The 15,813-nt window shown below is 43.7% G+C and overlaps 1 protein-coding gene across 1 annotated transcript in view; it reads right to left on the bottom strand.

The window, feature by feature from the left end:
* RASSF5 (Ras association domain family member 5) overlaps positions 1 to 15,813 on the bottom strand; it is a 53,710-nt gene that overhangs the window by 29,429 nt on the left and 8,468 nt on the right. Inside the window, exon 2 of the mRNA XM_033917921.1 lies at positions 258 to 367. Within this exon, the coding sequence (XP_033773812.1) occupies positions 258 to 367 (110 nt within the window). The remainder of the gene's footprint in view (positions 1 to 257; positions 368 to 15,813) is intronic.

Raw genomic sequence — 15,813 nt, 5'->3', positions numbered from 1 at the left:
TTTCTGGATATTTGCAGACAGGAGCGTACAGGATAGACAAAATACTCTTTAACTGCCTAACTCTGAAATTATTGGTATCCATGAAGGAAAAAATATGGGCTACCTGTCCGGTCCCCTGCCTCCTCCACAACTCGCACACCCCTGGGGGTTCTTTGGATAACTCAGAAGTACAAGAAACCTTTCAATAATTCTAATGATCCTCACGACACCCCCCCCCCCCCCCCCATCTGCACCCTGGAGGGATCTGTGGCACCTACCTGGAAGATAATAGCTTCTGGGGACGGTCTACCCCGCACCCATTCTTCCTGCCGGTTGCAATCCAGCTGGATGAGGCTCTTGCACTGGGGATGGCATGTGTATTCACAGACTGTAGAAAGAAGAGATACATGAACATTAACCAATGAGATGGGGGGGACAATCGCACATTGCAACAAGAGCTGGTTGCTGAATGGGGCTCTTGTACCATGTAAGTAGCCAAATATCCCTGGGAATTCTCTTCTCTTTTTATTTTTCATATATTTCTTTAAAAGACTTGCACGGTCTGTATATGGCCGTTTGGGGGAGGATGGGCAGGAGAGGGCTTCAATGGCTGGGAGGGTGTAGATGGGCTGGAGTAGGTTTTGATGGAGATTTCGGCAGTTGGAACCCAAGCACAGTACTGGGTAGAACTTTGGATTCTTGCTCAGAAATAGTTAAGAAGAAAAAATTTAAATTGAATCAGGTTGGGCAGACTGGATGGACCATTTGGGTCTTTATCTGCCGTCATCTACTATGTATGTTATTTTAAATGTTAAAAAAATATTTTGGGGGCAAGAGGTACTCAGATTATAAAAGAAACCCCTCCCTATAAATTTACTGCCAGACTGAGCATGGCGACACTGACCTGGCCTGATCCACCTCAGCCGGCGTGACGTGTTTCTGACATACAAGATATTCTTCAGATACAAGAATACATGTAGGGTTGCTGATTGTCTCCAGATTTGCCCGACAGGGTTGATCCAATGCTGGGTTTACCTGAGAGTTACCTTATGGCTCGAGACATCAGGGTTGGGTAAACCAGCATTGGCTCAAATTTGTCTGGTGAAGCTGGAACCAGCTGGCAACTAGTAATGTCTTGCTTTCTGAAAGGGATAGTTAAGATGGTATCAGTGATAATTTGAAGGGGCATCTGGTGCAGAGAGAGTGAACTGAATACAGCTGAAATTACCCAATAGTTCTCTGTGCAATAACAGCCTCACCTACAGGAAGCAAGCGGTATTACAGAGCATCCTCATAGCAACCCTGGGCACAGCTGCCAAAGTGGGAACATACACTGAAATAAAAATGCAACTCCACTTTATACCTTGCTCTGAATTTCAAATTTTGTTTGTGTGAGGCAGGTGGGAAGAGATCAGCAGCTCTGTCTAGAAACAGGAACTTTTCGGCTTGTAGTGTTCCAGGTCTTGCCGCGTCTGGCTAGGAAGAACCAACGTTTCTTCAGGGTATGCCTTGAGGTCTACAGTTTGTCTTGATACATCTAGTAGGACCTCAAACTTGATTGGTTGGGGCTTCAGGTGAATGAGACAGGAAAGTCCTTTGGTCACCAATTTGAATTTTGGTCAGAGAATCAGTTGGTCTCTGAGATTGGAAAATTCTTTGATGAGTTTTAACCCTTTAAGTTTCAAGTTTATTAAAGTTTGTTGTACACACAATATCAAATACTTCAATGCATATGACAATTTAAAATTAGGAGACAAAAATAAAACAATTTATACAAATAAACATACAATGTATGTACCCAAGTAATTAGCGATACAAAAGGGAAGAGGGGTGAACTACAATCTTTGAAGAAAGTACGAGAACATTTGGCAGATGGTGAAACTGCTGCTTTACGTAACTTCATGTTGAACGAGAACAACGGTGCCAAGTAAACGGGCATTTGGAGATGCAATCTCCCATAAGAGCCATAGAAGACTCCTGTTGCTTCTGAGCCATAAGGCCAAATAAAGGGTTAAAGATGTTCTCCCGGCAGACCTCACAGCATACCCTGAAGAAAGCCACAGCATGATGGCTTTTACCTAACTAAGGAAGCTAGGGTTCAAATCTCAATCCCCATGTCATTCTCTAGATGGAGTCCTTAAGCATGGGGTGAGAGGCAATGGTACTGAAGTTTGACGCAGTGGATCATCAGTTGAGTGAGTTGGGAATTTATGGTAAATGTTTTTCAGTGGTTGAAAGGATTTTGGGATGGAAGAACACATCAAGTATGAGGCTGGACGTAGTGTGCCTCAAGGTTCACCTTTATCACTTTCTTTATTGAGTGAATTAGGAAAAATTTTCTCAAATTTGGTTACACAATAAGGGCTGGATTCTATAAATGGCCCCCGTCTGCGTGTCAATCCTGCAACAGCACCTTCGTGAAAGGTAGATGCCAGAAATGTAGGCACCTACCTTTTGACGTGAATCGCAGCTAGGGAGGAGGTGCTTCACGACGCACTAATGCCTCTTCCAGCTTTCAATTATGGCGGCTTTATTATGAGCTGACCATTACAAATCACCGTCAATCTTCCTTTGGAGATTTAAAGCCTAGTGAGGAACCTTGACCCTGAAGAAAATCTTTTGAAACGTGGTCATGGTAGGAGGAGCAGTCGTTACAATGATCTAAGTACAGATAAGTGCAGTTATATAAAAGATAAGAAAAATTGGAAATGAAATTGCTATAAGGATTAGGAAATGAATGAGAATAATATATGAAAATAGGATCCTATGAAGATAGTGACTGAAGTGCTCTTTTGCTACTTGGGACCTGGGTTGGCCACTGGGCTTGATGGACCTTCAGTCTGTCCCAGTACAGCTATTCTTATGTGAGCCAAGTGTAGGACAATCAAGCCATTGTGCAATCCCTGGTTTTGTAAGAGGTGGGCATAGGACTGAGAGCTATAAGATCCGTCTTGTCACAATCCAGTTTTTGAGTACTTTGTCAATTGATATTGCCATATTTGGATTACTGCAATTCTGTTTAATGTGGAGCATCTGAAAAGGTTCTTGCTAGATTACAGTTGCTTCTAAATACAACTGTTCGGACCAATCTTTTCGGCTAGAAAATTTGAAAGGGTTTCACCGCTCTTGCGTAAATTGCACTGGCTTCTGATTAGATACAGGATTAAGTTTAAGGTTTCTTGTTTATATGGTAATGTTCCAAAACAATTAACATCTCTTTCATGTATTCCAACTAATGTTTATTACAACACAGAGTAACAGTAGCTTTAAACTTCATTTTTCAACTGTTTTAGAGTAATTATGAAGAGTCAACAGTCTTCCATTAGAAATAAGCCTAGATTCATATATTATTTTTTGCAAAACTTTAAAGACCTACTTTTTTGATCAATTTTATTCTTGATATTTTAACTCTTTGTGTAAATAGGATGAAATTAAGTTTGGAGGCTAATGTTGATTATGCATGCTAGGATTGGAGCATCAGTGATATCAGTGGCTGGTGTAGAATTATGGAATGCCTTGCCTGGTATCTTGCGCTTCTGTATGGGGAAGGATGAATTCTTTTTAAATGGTGAAAACCCATTATTTGCCAATGCCTTTCTATGCTACGGTATATTTTAGTTGTCAATTACCTCTTCGAATGTCTGACAGCAATGGATGATGTAAAGCTTGCTTGTATTTCTGAATTGCTTGAATTTGCGTTTTATCCGTGTTTACAACAGGGACAATTATGGTGTTGTTTAGACATGTCTATGTTATATGTGGTAATCGTAGAGAAATAAGATTTTATGTACGTGTTATGGAAACGCATAGTTGTATGCAGTATATAAATTTTTTTGAATATGTGCTCCCCTTAATGTAAGGTTTTCCTTGCTGTAATCTGCTTTGGATCTGAATTGATAAATAGCAAAATATAAGATTACTAATTAGATACTATTTTATATCGGATGGGCCATTTCTCTGTTTAATACCAGAGTACAACAGCTTTGGATTTTCTTCTCCGGCACTGCCAGGGGTTCTTGTAATCCTAGGCCTATCAATTCTGGTCTGTCTGGAGCCACAGGCTGCGAGTGATGAAGCATTTGATCGCAAGGCTGATTAGGCAGGTCTGCTCCTTACGGTCAGGCAGGATGTGGCCCTGTTTTGCCATTCCATCAACATAGGCTTCCCCAAGTGCAACATTACTGCAGCAGGCTTGGTTGCGCACAGGTCGAGGTGAGGGAGGACCACGCCCTTTCTGGTTAGGCTGCATTGGCAGCCAGTCGGTTCTAGAACTCACATGAAGCTTTTATGATTGGCTATTAGGACCCTCATTCGAGCCAAGCTTTAAACCCCTCCTTAGCAGCGGCAAACGCTTTCTGTCTTTCTCTGGAACTCCGCGTTACTGAATTTAAAAACTAGCCCAAAATGTGGCATTTTCTTCATGCTATGATCAGGACTAATGGGCTTTCTGGGTCCAATTAGCAGTGTGGTTAGGATTCAATTTTGTACTGCGGTGTTTATTTTCTGTTGGAGGATTTTGGGTGGTTCTCCATCATGTTTTATTGAGCTGTAATCAAATGTACTGTTTTATTATAAAGCTATTGGATCTCACTCTGTCACTGAACAACTTGAAGCTGAAAGCCCTCTCATTGAGGGACTCCATTTCACCTTCCTTTTTCCTATGCCGTACGTCTTTGCCAGCCCCTCCCCCCACCCCATTTCCATTCTCTGTGCTCCCTCATTCCTCAGCTTTCACCCCCTTCTAGTTTCTGATCCTCTTGCTTACCTCCAACTCACATTTACTCAGCCCTGCACTGTCATAAGACTAGCCTTACTGGGTCAGACCAAAGGTCCATCAAGCCCAGTAGCCCATTCTCATGGTGGCCAATCCAGGTCACTAGTACCTGGTCAAAACCTTCCACCAAGACTAGTTTTTTTTTCACTCTCCCTAATTCAATCCCTGATTTCCACTCCTGAGAATTCACAGCTGCTTCTTCTATCTCTGCCCCCATCAACCAACGTCTCTTTACACATGGTCACTGCCAGCAGGTGGCATCAGTGGCTCAGCACTTCTAACCTGCTCCCCCCAGTCTCTCCCCCTTCTGGACACTCAGATCAGCTGTTTTCACCACATGGAAGGGAGATATGTCTTAGAAAAATGTGCCCATCCAGTCTGCTCATCCGCAGCATCCACTATCTCCTCCTCTCCCTATTGGCTAAAGCTCTTTACACCTGCATTGGGAGGTCATAGAGCTCAGATAAAGGCTAAATGGCCTATCCGCAGCATCTATCTCCTCCTTTCCCTAAGAAATCCCACGTGCCTGTCCCAGGCTTTCTTGAATTCAGACAGTGTCTGTCTCCACCACCTCTTCTGGGAGACTGTTCCACGCATCTATCACCCTTTCTGTAAAAAAAGTATTTCCTTAGATTACTCCTGAACCCATCACCTCTCGATTTCATCCTATGCCCTCTTTATTCCGGCGCTTCCTTTCAAATGAATCTCCCTCATGCGCGTTTATGCCATGTAGGTATTTAAACGGCTCTAATCATATCTTCCCTCTCCCACCTTTCCTCTAGGAGGCAGGGAGAAGACCAGAGTGGGAGAGTAGGGAGGAACATAAGAACATAAGCAATGCCTCCACTGGGTCAGACCCGAGGTCCATCTTGCCCAGCAGTCCGCTCACGCGGCGGCCCACCAGGTCCAGGACCTGTGCAGTAGCCCTCTATCTATACCCCTCTATCCCTTTTTCCAGCAGGAAATTGTCCAATCCTTTCTTGAACTCCAGTACCATACTCTGTCCTATTACGTCTGGAAGCGCATTCCAGGTGTCCACCACACGCTGGGTAAAGAAAAACTTCCTAGCATTCGTTTTGAATCTGTCTCCTTCCAACTTTTCTGAATGTCCTCATGATCTTGCCAGCCCTGCTCTTGTCCTGCAAGCCAATGAAGAAAGTTGTTCAGAAGGTGACTGGGAGAGAAGGCCATTGCACACTGTCCCCTGTGGGCCACCACAACCCTCAAAATAGAAGTGGGGGGGGGGGGGTAATCTTCAGCCCTCTATTCACCCTCAGATTTGTACCTTCATAAACCCCTGATACGAGCTAGATTTGCAGTGGTAACAGAGGTGAAAATCTGTGATATTATAACAATCCCTCCATCCAGTTCCCAAACTGCCTAAAAAGTCATTAGATGAGGATTTGTAGGTATCTGTAAACAAAACCAATGAACTGGATTTTGGCAAATTCTACATTTTACTGCAAATGTGATGGACTTCCATAATAGTAAAATTTTGACATTGAATGTTTAAGCCATGACATTTAAAAGGGCCAGGATGCTTCATGAGTTTGGGAACAGAGACGTCCTGCCATTCCTTGCCCAGAGCGTGGGCTGGGATCGAGGTGGCACAAGGGCTTTAGCCCCATAGTCAGAAATATGTTTTGTTCCCATATCTGACAGAAAATCTTCAACAGACCGTAATCAAAGTGAGTACACTTTGCTCAGGAAAAAGCCCATCTCCATGGCTACAGGGCCATTAAGAAAATCCCTTGCAGGGCTCCAGCAAGCCACAGATCTACAGGTAAAAAGGAACAAACATGGCAGCATTCAGACCCTTGGACCAGGTCTGAGAGACACCATTTGTCCCCATCGATTATTCATTTTTAGTATTTTTAGCCTAAAAGGTTCATATCCAGGTACTTGAGCATTTTTCCCTGTCTGTCCCAGTGGGCACACTATCTGTCTAATGCCCCTGGACAATGGGGGATTAAATGACTCTCCAGAGTGACAAAGGAGCGGCCTGGGTTTGAACCCATAACCTTTTAACCACTTGGTCGGGCTGAGAACTTTTCTGCAGCCCCTCCTATTGTGATGTCATCATGCCTCCTTCCACCAATGCCTAAGAGCCAACCTCACTGGTGATGTCACAACGGCTTGGTTTCCCTATACTTGGGCCCATTTACCTGATTGAAACAAAAAGCATCAAGAGACTCCACATCATATTTTTAGACAATTTTCTATGCTCTTCTCCCAGGGGAGCTCTGAAAGGTTTACATTCAGGGACTCAAGTATTTTCCCTGTCTCTCCTGGCGGGCTTACAATCTATCTAATGTACCAGGGGCAATGGGGGGGGGGGATTAAGTGACTTGCCCAGGGTCACATGGAGCAGCATGGGATTTGAACCCACCACCTCAGGGTGCTGAGGCTATAGCTCTGGCCACACACTCCCCCCACCACCAGTAAAGCTATTAGATAGCTTCAAAAGCACAACTCCAGTGCTAAAAAAAACAACTAAAGAGGTTTTAGCCAACCCAAAGAAAGCTGGTTAAAGGAGCAAGTCCAAGGGGGTCAGCTAGGTTGCGAGAGCTTGCTGGTGTCACAGATCAGATTTGCTACAGGGAAATCTTGTCCCCCTTGTCTGTCCACGGAGTAACATCCTCCTCACGGTGCATTCCAGGCAGGGCAGGGCAGGGCAGCTTGGCTGTGGAAAATCCCAGCAGGACAGTCCATGACAGGTAAGGGCATGCTGGCGGAGAAGCTAAGAACTGGGAAAAGGTTCAAAATTCCATCCTGCATATCACGCTGATGTGCTGCGTTACTGGAAATAGCAGTTCTCCCGTAATCGATTGTCCCTTTCGGCTTCCTCCTGGCGACGCTGAATCTTCAGCATCGTCGTGTGCCAACCTCCTATTTGTGGTATTTTAAAAATCCTGCTGATTACCAATAATATTTTTTAAAGCCACTCGCTCAGGATTAAACTTGTTTTTAAGTTGGCAGAGATTTTATTTTTAAGATGAAAAGTCACTTTTCCAGGCAGTCACTGGAAGAATTTTAACATCTTGTTCAGAACAGCTTTTCAATCGCTAATTAAGGCTTTCCAGCCTCCCACTCAAATGGATCATTAGTTCACATGGAAACGCTGAAAAACATTCATTAACTTGCATCTTTTTTTAATCAGAGCATATTCAGACAGGCTTGGCGCCTTAGCAATCGCTTGTACGACAGGGTCTCTGCTTAGCCATTCTGTTCTTTTTTGCCCACACAATTTTTCAAACAGCCAGAAACCCAGCAGATTAACAGAGGCTAAATTAAATTTAATGTGGACAAATGCAAAGTGATGCACATTGGGAATAACACCCCAAATCAGTTACCAGATGCTAGGGTCCACCTTGGGGGTTAGCGCCTAAGAAAGATCTGAGTGTCATTATAGACAATACGATGAAACCTTCCAACCCAATGTATGGCAGTGGCCAAAAAAGCAAACAAGATGCTAGGAATTATTAGAAAAGGGATGGTCAACAAGACCAACAATGTTATAATTTCTCTATCACATCATGGTGCGACCTCACCTTGCTTATTGCATTCAATTCTGATCGCCGTATCTCAAAAAAAGATATAACGGAATTGGAAAAGGTTCAAAGAAGAGCGACCAAGATGATAAAGGGGATGAACTCCTCTCGTATGAGGAAAGACTAAAGAGGTTCAGGCTCTTCAGTTTGGAGAAGAGACAACTGGGGGAGACATGATTAAGTCTGAAAATCTCTGAGTGGTGTAGACTGGGTACAAGAGGATCAATTTTTTACTCCATCAAGATAACAAAGACTAGGAAACACTCACTGAAGTTACAGGGAAACACTTAAAACCAATAGGAAGAAATATTTTTCCACTTAAGCTCTGAAATGCATTGTCAGAAGTTGTGGTAAGAGCAGTTAACCAGTTTAAGGTATGGACACGCTCCTGGATGAAAAGCCCTTAGTCTGTTATTGAGACAGATATGGGGGGAAGTCACTGCTTGCTCTGGATCGGTAGCATGGAATGTTGCTACTCTTTGGGGGGTTTTCCAGGTACTTGTGAAGACACCATGAAGACAGGATACTGGGCTAGATTGACCACTGGTCTGACCCAGTAAGGCTATTCTTATGCTAAGAAGGGAGAACAGGGGCAAAAGAACAACTTTTTGGTTGGAAGGGCCAAATTGGTGTCTTTCTGTCCCCTCCCCAGGCTAATTGCTAACGCTGACTTGGAGAGAACATTGGAATGAGATTCCACAGATGTGGAAGAAAGAAGTATCACAGTATCTTAAGGCCACCAAAGAACAAGCTTCCTGTAAGTTAAGCATTACAAAAGATCAGACCCGGCCACTGATTGATTTTTTTTCACACTTAGCCCCCCTCCCCCCAAAGGAGTAATTTCATGTCACCTGCATCCCTCATTGGCTATTCCTGCAAAAAAAGATACTTCAGATGAGATCACCGAGGTCTGGAGGGTGAGTGATAGGGCCATCTTACTAGGGAGGAACTCAACCTTGGAAAAAAAGAAAAAAAAAAGATGATTTACCACAAAAGGAGAGGGAAAGTAAAGGGGAAGAAATGGAGGAAACCCAGCAAGGGTCTTGCATAATGAGATGAGAAGTATACCGAAATGAACGACACCACATCCTGTGGCCCCTGGATCTCAAACCCTTCATGCTTCCATGTTGGTTTAGAAGACTCGGCTCATAGATCAGACACTGAAAATTTGACTGTATAATAACAGAGACCAAGTTACCCTGTTGCAGGCTGGAGATTTTAGGACAATCCTGGATTTCTGACCACTCCATCTTGGTGTATACGGGAGCTGAAACACTGATTTCAGTGGGCAGTATCAGACACTACAAATCTCACCAGAACCGGCCAAAGTGTCTCCAGCCTGGAAATGGGTAACTTGGCATCTCTGTATTACCAAATCAGGTGGCTGAAACCTCCTATAATAATCAAGATTACAGGGGATATATATATATATTTTTTTTGTAAACTCTACCAGGGCAAGTGTCAGTTCAATAACAGGTTTGCACTTCAAACTAAACAAACAGGTTAGCTCTTAGAGAGAGAGAAAAATGACAGAGTACAACGCCTACATAAGAAGGGAAATAAATGGAAAAGATCCCTGGGTCTGAACAGCTCTTAGACGTCATTCGCCTACACCGTTTGCCCTCCCTGTGGAATGGCAGACTGGAGGGGCCTCGGCTCCAGCTCTCTCTCAAAGCTCCGTTTCTTAGGAAGTTCAACTATCGTACAGATTTAGATCCATCAAAACACAGAAGTCCCCTGCAGGCCCACCAAACCAGGGAAGCGTAATGAGAAAAGCCAAGACAGTGCGAGCACCGACACCACACTGAATTCACTTCATAGAAAATCAGTAAGAAGGAAGTTGCATCACTAACCCCCCCTCACACACACATGTATACATATACACAATGCCTGTAAGCCTTTTGTTGTTCACTTACGGCTTTTTACGTAAGAACTAAGAATTGCCATACTGGGACATAGTAACATAGTAGATGACGGCAGATAAAGACCCAAATGGTCCATCCAGTCTGCCCAACCTGATTCAATTTAAATTTTTTTTATTTTTTTCTTCTTAGCTATTTCTGGGCAAGAATCCAAAGCTTTACCCAGTACTATGCTTGGGTTCCACCTGCCGAAATCTCCGTTAAAACCTACTCCAGCCCATCCTCCACCAAACGGCCATATACAGACACAGACCGTGCAAGGCTGCCCAGTAACTGGCCTTAGTTCAATTTTTAATCTTATTTTCTGACAGAGCGAAGGTCCATCAAGCCCAGATCCAGCAGTGGCCAACCCAGGTCCCAAGTAACCTAGCTAGATCCCAAATAGTAAAACAGATTCTATGCACTTATCCTAGGAATAAGCAGTGGAATTCCCCAAGCCATCTCAATAATGGCCTAGGGACGTCTCTTTTATAACAGCTCGTTTACCCAGGTATACGATAATAATATTATTACAAGAACTGCTTCTTTACTCTGGTATAATAATTATCCTATATTGCTCGTTTCCAGGTCCTCTTACTAAGCTGCCTCCCGCCCCCACCTCCCTTAGCCTAGAGAGTGGCAGGAAATGTTTGGACGGTGAAGCAGACACCCAGAGTGGAAGAAAAGATAAAAGGGATAGCAGAGAGAGCAATATTTCAAAGCTTGCAGTGGAGGCAGAAATAGCCATCCTCATTTACTTATTCATTTTTATCCCATTTCACCCCCCCCCCCCCCCCCAAGGAGCTCAGAATGGGTTACAGGTTGAACAAATATAAAATGCAGTTAACAAATACAATATGACAATTATAGAACAATTTTACGAAACAAGGTTGTGTCCTAATTCGATGCATATTACGGGTTTAATAACAATACACATAATATAGAGTTTACAAGTTACAATGGAATATGTTTCAATACAAGTTTTATATTTGATCTTTTACTGCCATCGTTATGTCCTCCTAGTGACAGACATAGAAACATGATGACAGATAAAGGCTAAATGGCCCATCCAGTCTGCCCATCTGCAGCATCCACTATTTCCTCCTCTCCCTATTGGTTAAGGCTCTTAACATTTGCATCTCCTCTTCGAGGTCATAGAGCTTTATGGCTGTAGAAACATGATGGCAGAAAAAGGCCAAATGGCCCATCCAGACATCCACTATCTCCTCCTCTCCCTATTGGCTAAGGCTCTTAACATTTGCATATCCTCTTCCTATAGGCTAAGGCTCTTTACACCTGCATTGTGAGGTCATAGAGCTTTATGGTTATAGAAACATGATGGCAGAAAAAGGCCAAATGGCCCATCCAGAGCATCCACTATCTCCTCCTCTCCCTATTGGCTAAGGCTCTTAACATTTGCATCTCCTCTTCCTATTGGCTAAGGCTCTTAACATTTGCATCTCCGCTTCCTATAGGCTAAGGCTCTTAACACCTGCATTGTGAGGTCATAGAGCTTTATGGTTATAGAAACATGATGATAGATAAAGGCCAAATGGCCCATCCAGTCTGCCCATCCGCAGTAACCATTATCTCTTCCTCTTTCTAAGAGATCCCATGTGACTGTCCTAGGGTTTCTTGAAATCAGACAGTCTGTCTCCACCATCTCTTCCGGGAGACTGTTCCACACATCTACCACCCTTTCTGTAAAAAAAGGGTTTCCTTAGATTGTTCCGGAGCCTATAAGAACATGCTGGGTGCTCTTAACTTCATCCTATGCCCTCTCATTCTAGAGCTTCCTTTCAAACAGACTCTGCTTATGTGCCCCTTTAACCGTAAAATTTAGGCATAGATTCCGTGCCTAAATTTGCACATGTAACTTGTAGTTGCTCATTAAGAAGCCAATTGTTGGCACTAATTAGCTCGTTATACGATTAAATTGTAATCTTGAGCACATTTTATCAAATTTGAGGGTTATATTAATGCCTTACAGAGGTCCTGGATATGGCAATATGTACTTCAGACAAAATGCATTCCCTCTGCGTTACAGAAACTTTATAATCGGACTCTATTCCTAATTAAGGCCAATTTTGCCTATTTGCTATTAAATGAAAAAAAAAAAAAAGTATAGTTTAGGAAGCCACAAGAAGGAAAGAGTTTCGATAAAGAGAATCAGTTCTGCAGCACTAGGATGATAAAAGTAGACCAGTTTGTGCTGGTGAGAATTGTGCAAGCGAAAGATAAAATCAAGCTCACATTACTCTTGATAAAAATGGGGGGGGGGGGGGGGGGAGGGGGGAAGAGAGAGATTTCTGCTAAACTCACCTCTGGCTCACGGCCCAGTTACACAAACTGCACCAGTTCCACGTGACCCAGCTTGGGAATTTTACACTTGACTAAGGAAGACGTAGAAAAAGATTTTAAATAAAAATCCCATTCCAAAGTTGGTCTTTACTCTTAGCAAAGGTTCCAGAGGGGGGAAAACCGACTTTGTTTACTGGGCAGGATCTAAAATGATCCAAAGAGACTGGTCTAAGGCCAAACCCCTTCCTCAGCCTTTGGTCATGGGATCTGTGTGAGCTCAAACTCAGGCCCTGGGAATTTGGATTTAGGAGCTTAAAAATTAGAAACATAGAAATAGACGGCAGATAAGGGACACGGCCCATCTAGTCTGCCCACCCCAATGGCCCTCCCCTACCTTTCTCTGTGAATAGATCCCACATGTCTATCCCATTTGGCCTTAAAATCAGGCACGCTGCTGGCCTCAATCACCTGAAGTGGAAGACTATTCCAGCGATCAACCACTCTTTCAGTGAAAAAGAATTTCCTGGTGTCCCCGTGCAGTTTCCCGCCCCTTGTTGCCGCAGGAACCTTGAAAAAGAAGATATCTTCTTCCACCTCGATGCGGCCCGTGAGATACTTGAATGTCTCGATCATGTCACCCCTCTCTCTGCGTTCCTCGAGTGAGTGCAGCTGCAACTTATCCAGCCGTTCCTCGTACGGGACATCCTTGAGTCCCGAGACCATCCGGGTGGCCATTCTCTGGACCGACTCCAGTCTCAGCACATCCTTACGGTAATGCGGCCTCCAGAATTGCACACAGTATTCCAGGTGGGGCCTCACCATGGATCTATACAATGGCATAATGAGTTCAGGCTTACGGCTGACGAAACTCCTGCGTATGCAACCTATGATTTGCCTTGCCTTGGATGAAGCTTGCTCCACTTGATTGGCAGTCTTCATGTTCTCACTGACGATCACCCCTAAGTCTCGTTAGGATCTCGCCATTAAGGGTGTAAGTCTTGCATGGATTTTGGCTGCCCAGGTGCATGACTTTGCATTTTTTGGCATTGAAGCTGAGTTGCCAGGACCTAGACCAGCGCTCCAGTAGGAGTAGGTCGTGCATCATGTTGTCGGACATTGAATTTATGTCTGTTGTGCTTTTGCCCACTACATTGCTTAGTTCTTATCAAATGTAGGCCTGCCACTTATTTGCCTAGATTTATGGGTCTAATAATGCATCGAGCTAATGATGAAACCTGCCTCCATTACCACTCACTTATTATGCTCTTAGATGTGGCAGTTTAGTGAAATTTTGAGTCTACACCTCCCTCCGTATTCGCTGTGATAGGGGATTAACAGCACCGCAAATACAGAAAAACCGCAAATAACTTTTTTATAGGTTATTTGCTGTTTTCTGTTAAAAACCATTGTGAATATGGTGAAACCGTGAAGAACATGGTGGGAGACCTGGCCTGTTCCTGAAGGAGAGGCAAAACACGGTGGGAATCAGGGATTTGCTCTGTAAATGCTTGGAATCAGCGATTTCTCTATGCAAGCTGATATAATTTGAAAGGGGGGGGGGGCGGAGGAGTCAGCAAGCTAAAAACCGTGAATAATTAAAACTGCGATTACTGAAACCGCGAATACGGAGGGAGAAGTGTACAGTTAAGGCACTGAATCCTAGTAAAATTTTTAGAGGAGAATAACTGAGCATAAATCCTTTCAATATCAATCACGAAGGCTGCGATGCTCCATTAACAACCCACAGAGTCACCAGGATTACTGGAGCTTCACCTCAGCAGCACAAAAGACGTTTACCCCAGAGTGATCCCCACAAAAACTGCAGGTGTGTAACACCTTGAAGGAAAGAAGAGTTCATGAATTTAAGAGAGAGGGCTACCATTCTCCGTCTTTCCCATCCTTCCAGCCTCGGCACATCCAATTTATTCCAGGCTTGCCGGGGTGTCACTGAAAAGCTCCAGGGAGGTTCCTGCTTTGTGTATCGATTTCACTGCAGTAGGAAGAACAGCCAGGTCAGAGCTCTTTCCGCTAACTGCCCTCATCCTCCGAGGGATGCTGTCCCCCACCCGGCCTGAATAAAGCACTAGCTTAGAATGCCCCCCATCATGAATAGACTTGTAGTAAGGGGAGGGTGTTCCTCCCTGGGCGAAGGGAAGGAGCTTCTGCTTAACAGGCTTGTGCCAATATTTATTTATTTAAAAGATGTGTGCACCCACTCGAAGTGAGATCTAAAAGGACAGAACCGGATCTGAGAGAACGTGAGAGAAACCAAAGCCATACCAGGACAGATTAAAGGTCCATCAAGCCCAGAATCCTGTTTCCAACAGTGCCAAATCCAGGTCACAAGTACAGATTTTATGCTGCTTATCCAAGAAAAAGGTAGTGGATTTTTCCAAGTCCATCTTAATAATGACTTATAGACTTTTCTTTTAGGAAATGATCAAAACCTTTTTTAAACCCTACTATGCTAATTGCTTTTAGCACAACAAATTGCAGAGTTTATTTACATGTTGAGTGAAGAAATATTTTCTGGGGTTAGTTTTAAATTGACTACTTAGTAGTCCTTTAATTTTTGGGAAGCATAACCAAGCAATTCACGTCTACCCATTCCACTCCGTTCAGTATTTTACAGACTTCCATCATATTTCTCCTCAGCCGTATTCTTCTACTGAACCTTTCTTCTAAGGGAAGTCATTTTCGCTGCCCTTCCCTGGACGTTTTCTAATTCCACTACAGTATATCTTTTTTGAGATGCAGTGACCAGAACTGCACATGATATTCAAGGTCCAGTCGCACTAGGGAAGGTTACAAAAAAAAGCATCATATTTGCAGGGTTTTGTTCTCCATTCTTTTCTTAATAATTCCTATTTGCTTTCTTTGCCACTGCAGCACACTGAGAAAAAGTTTCAACGTATCGTCAATGTCGACACCTAAATCCTTTTCCTGGGTAGCGACTCCCATAATGTGGAACCTTGCATCATGGAGTTCTTTTGCCTTCATGCATATTCTGCACTTGCTTACCTTAAATATCATCTGCCATTTGGATGCCCAGTCTGCCAAGGGCCTCTTGCATGTCGGTAACAAAAATCTTATGCATGAATACAGGATGTCCGGGGCAGTACTTGGAGAGACCTCCCAGGAAAGAGACTTGGGAGTTCTGATCGACAAGTCAATGAAGCCGTCCACGCAATGTGTGGCAGCGGCGAAAAGGGCAAACAGAATGCTAGGAATGATAAAGAAGGGGATCACGAACAGATCGGAGAAGGTTATCATGCCACTGTACTTGGCCATAGTGCACCCTCACCTG

Source organism: Geotrypetes seraphini, chromosome 13, assembly GCF_902459505.1.
Source record: "Geotrypetes seraphini chromosome 13, aGeoSer1.1, whole genome shotgun sequence".
NCBI lineage: Eukaryota > Metazoa > Chordata > Amphibia > Gymnophiona > Dermophiidae > Geotrypetes > Geotrypetes seraphini.
Note: the sequence above shows the minus strand (reverse complement) of the source record. Positions and strands in the feature narration are given on the sequence as shown.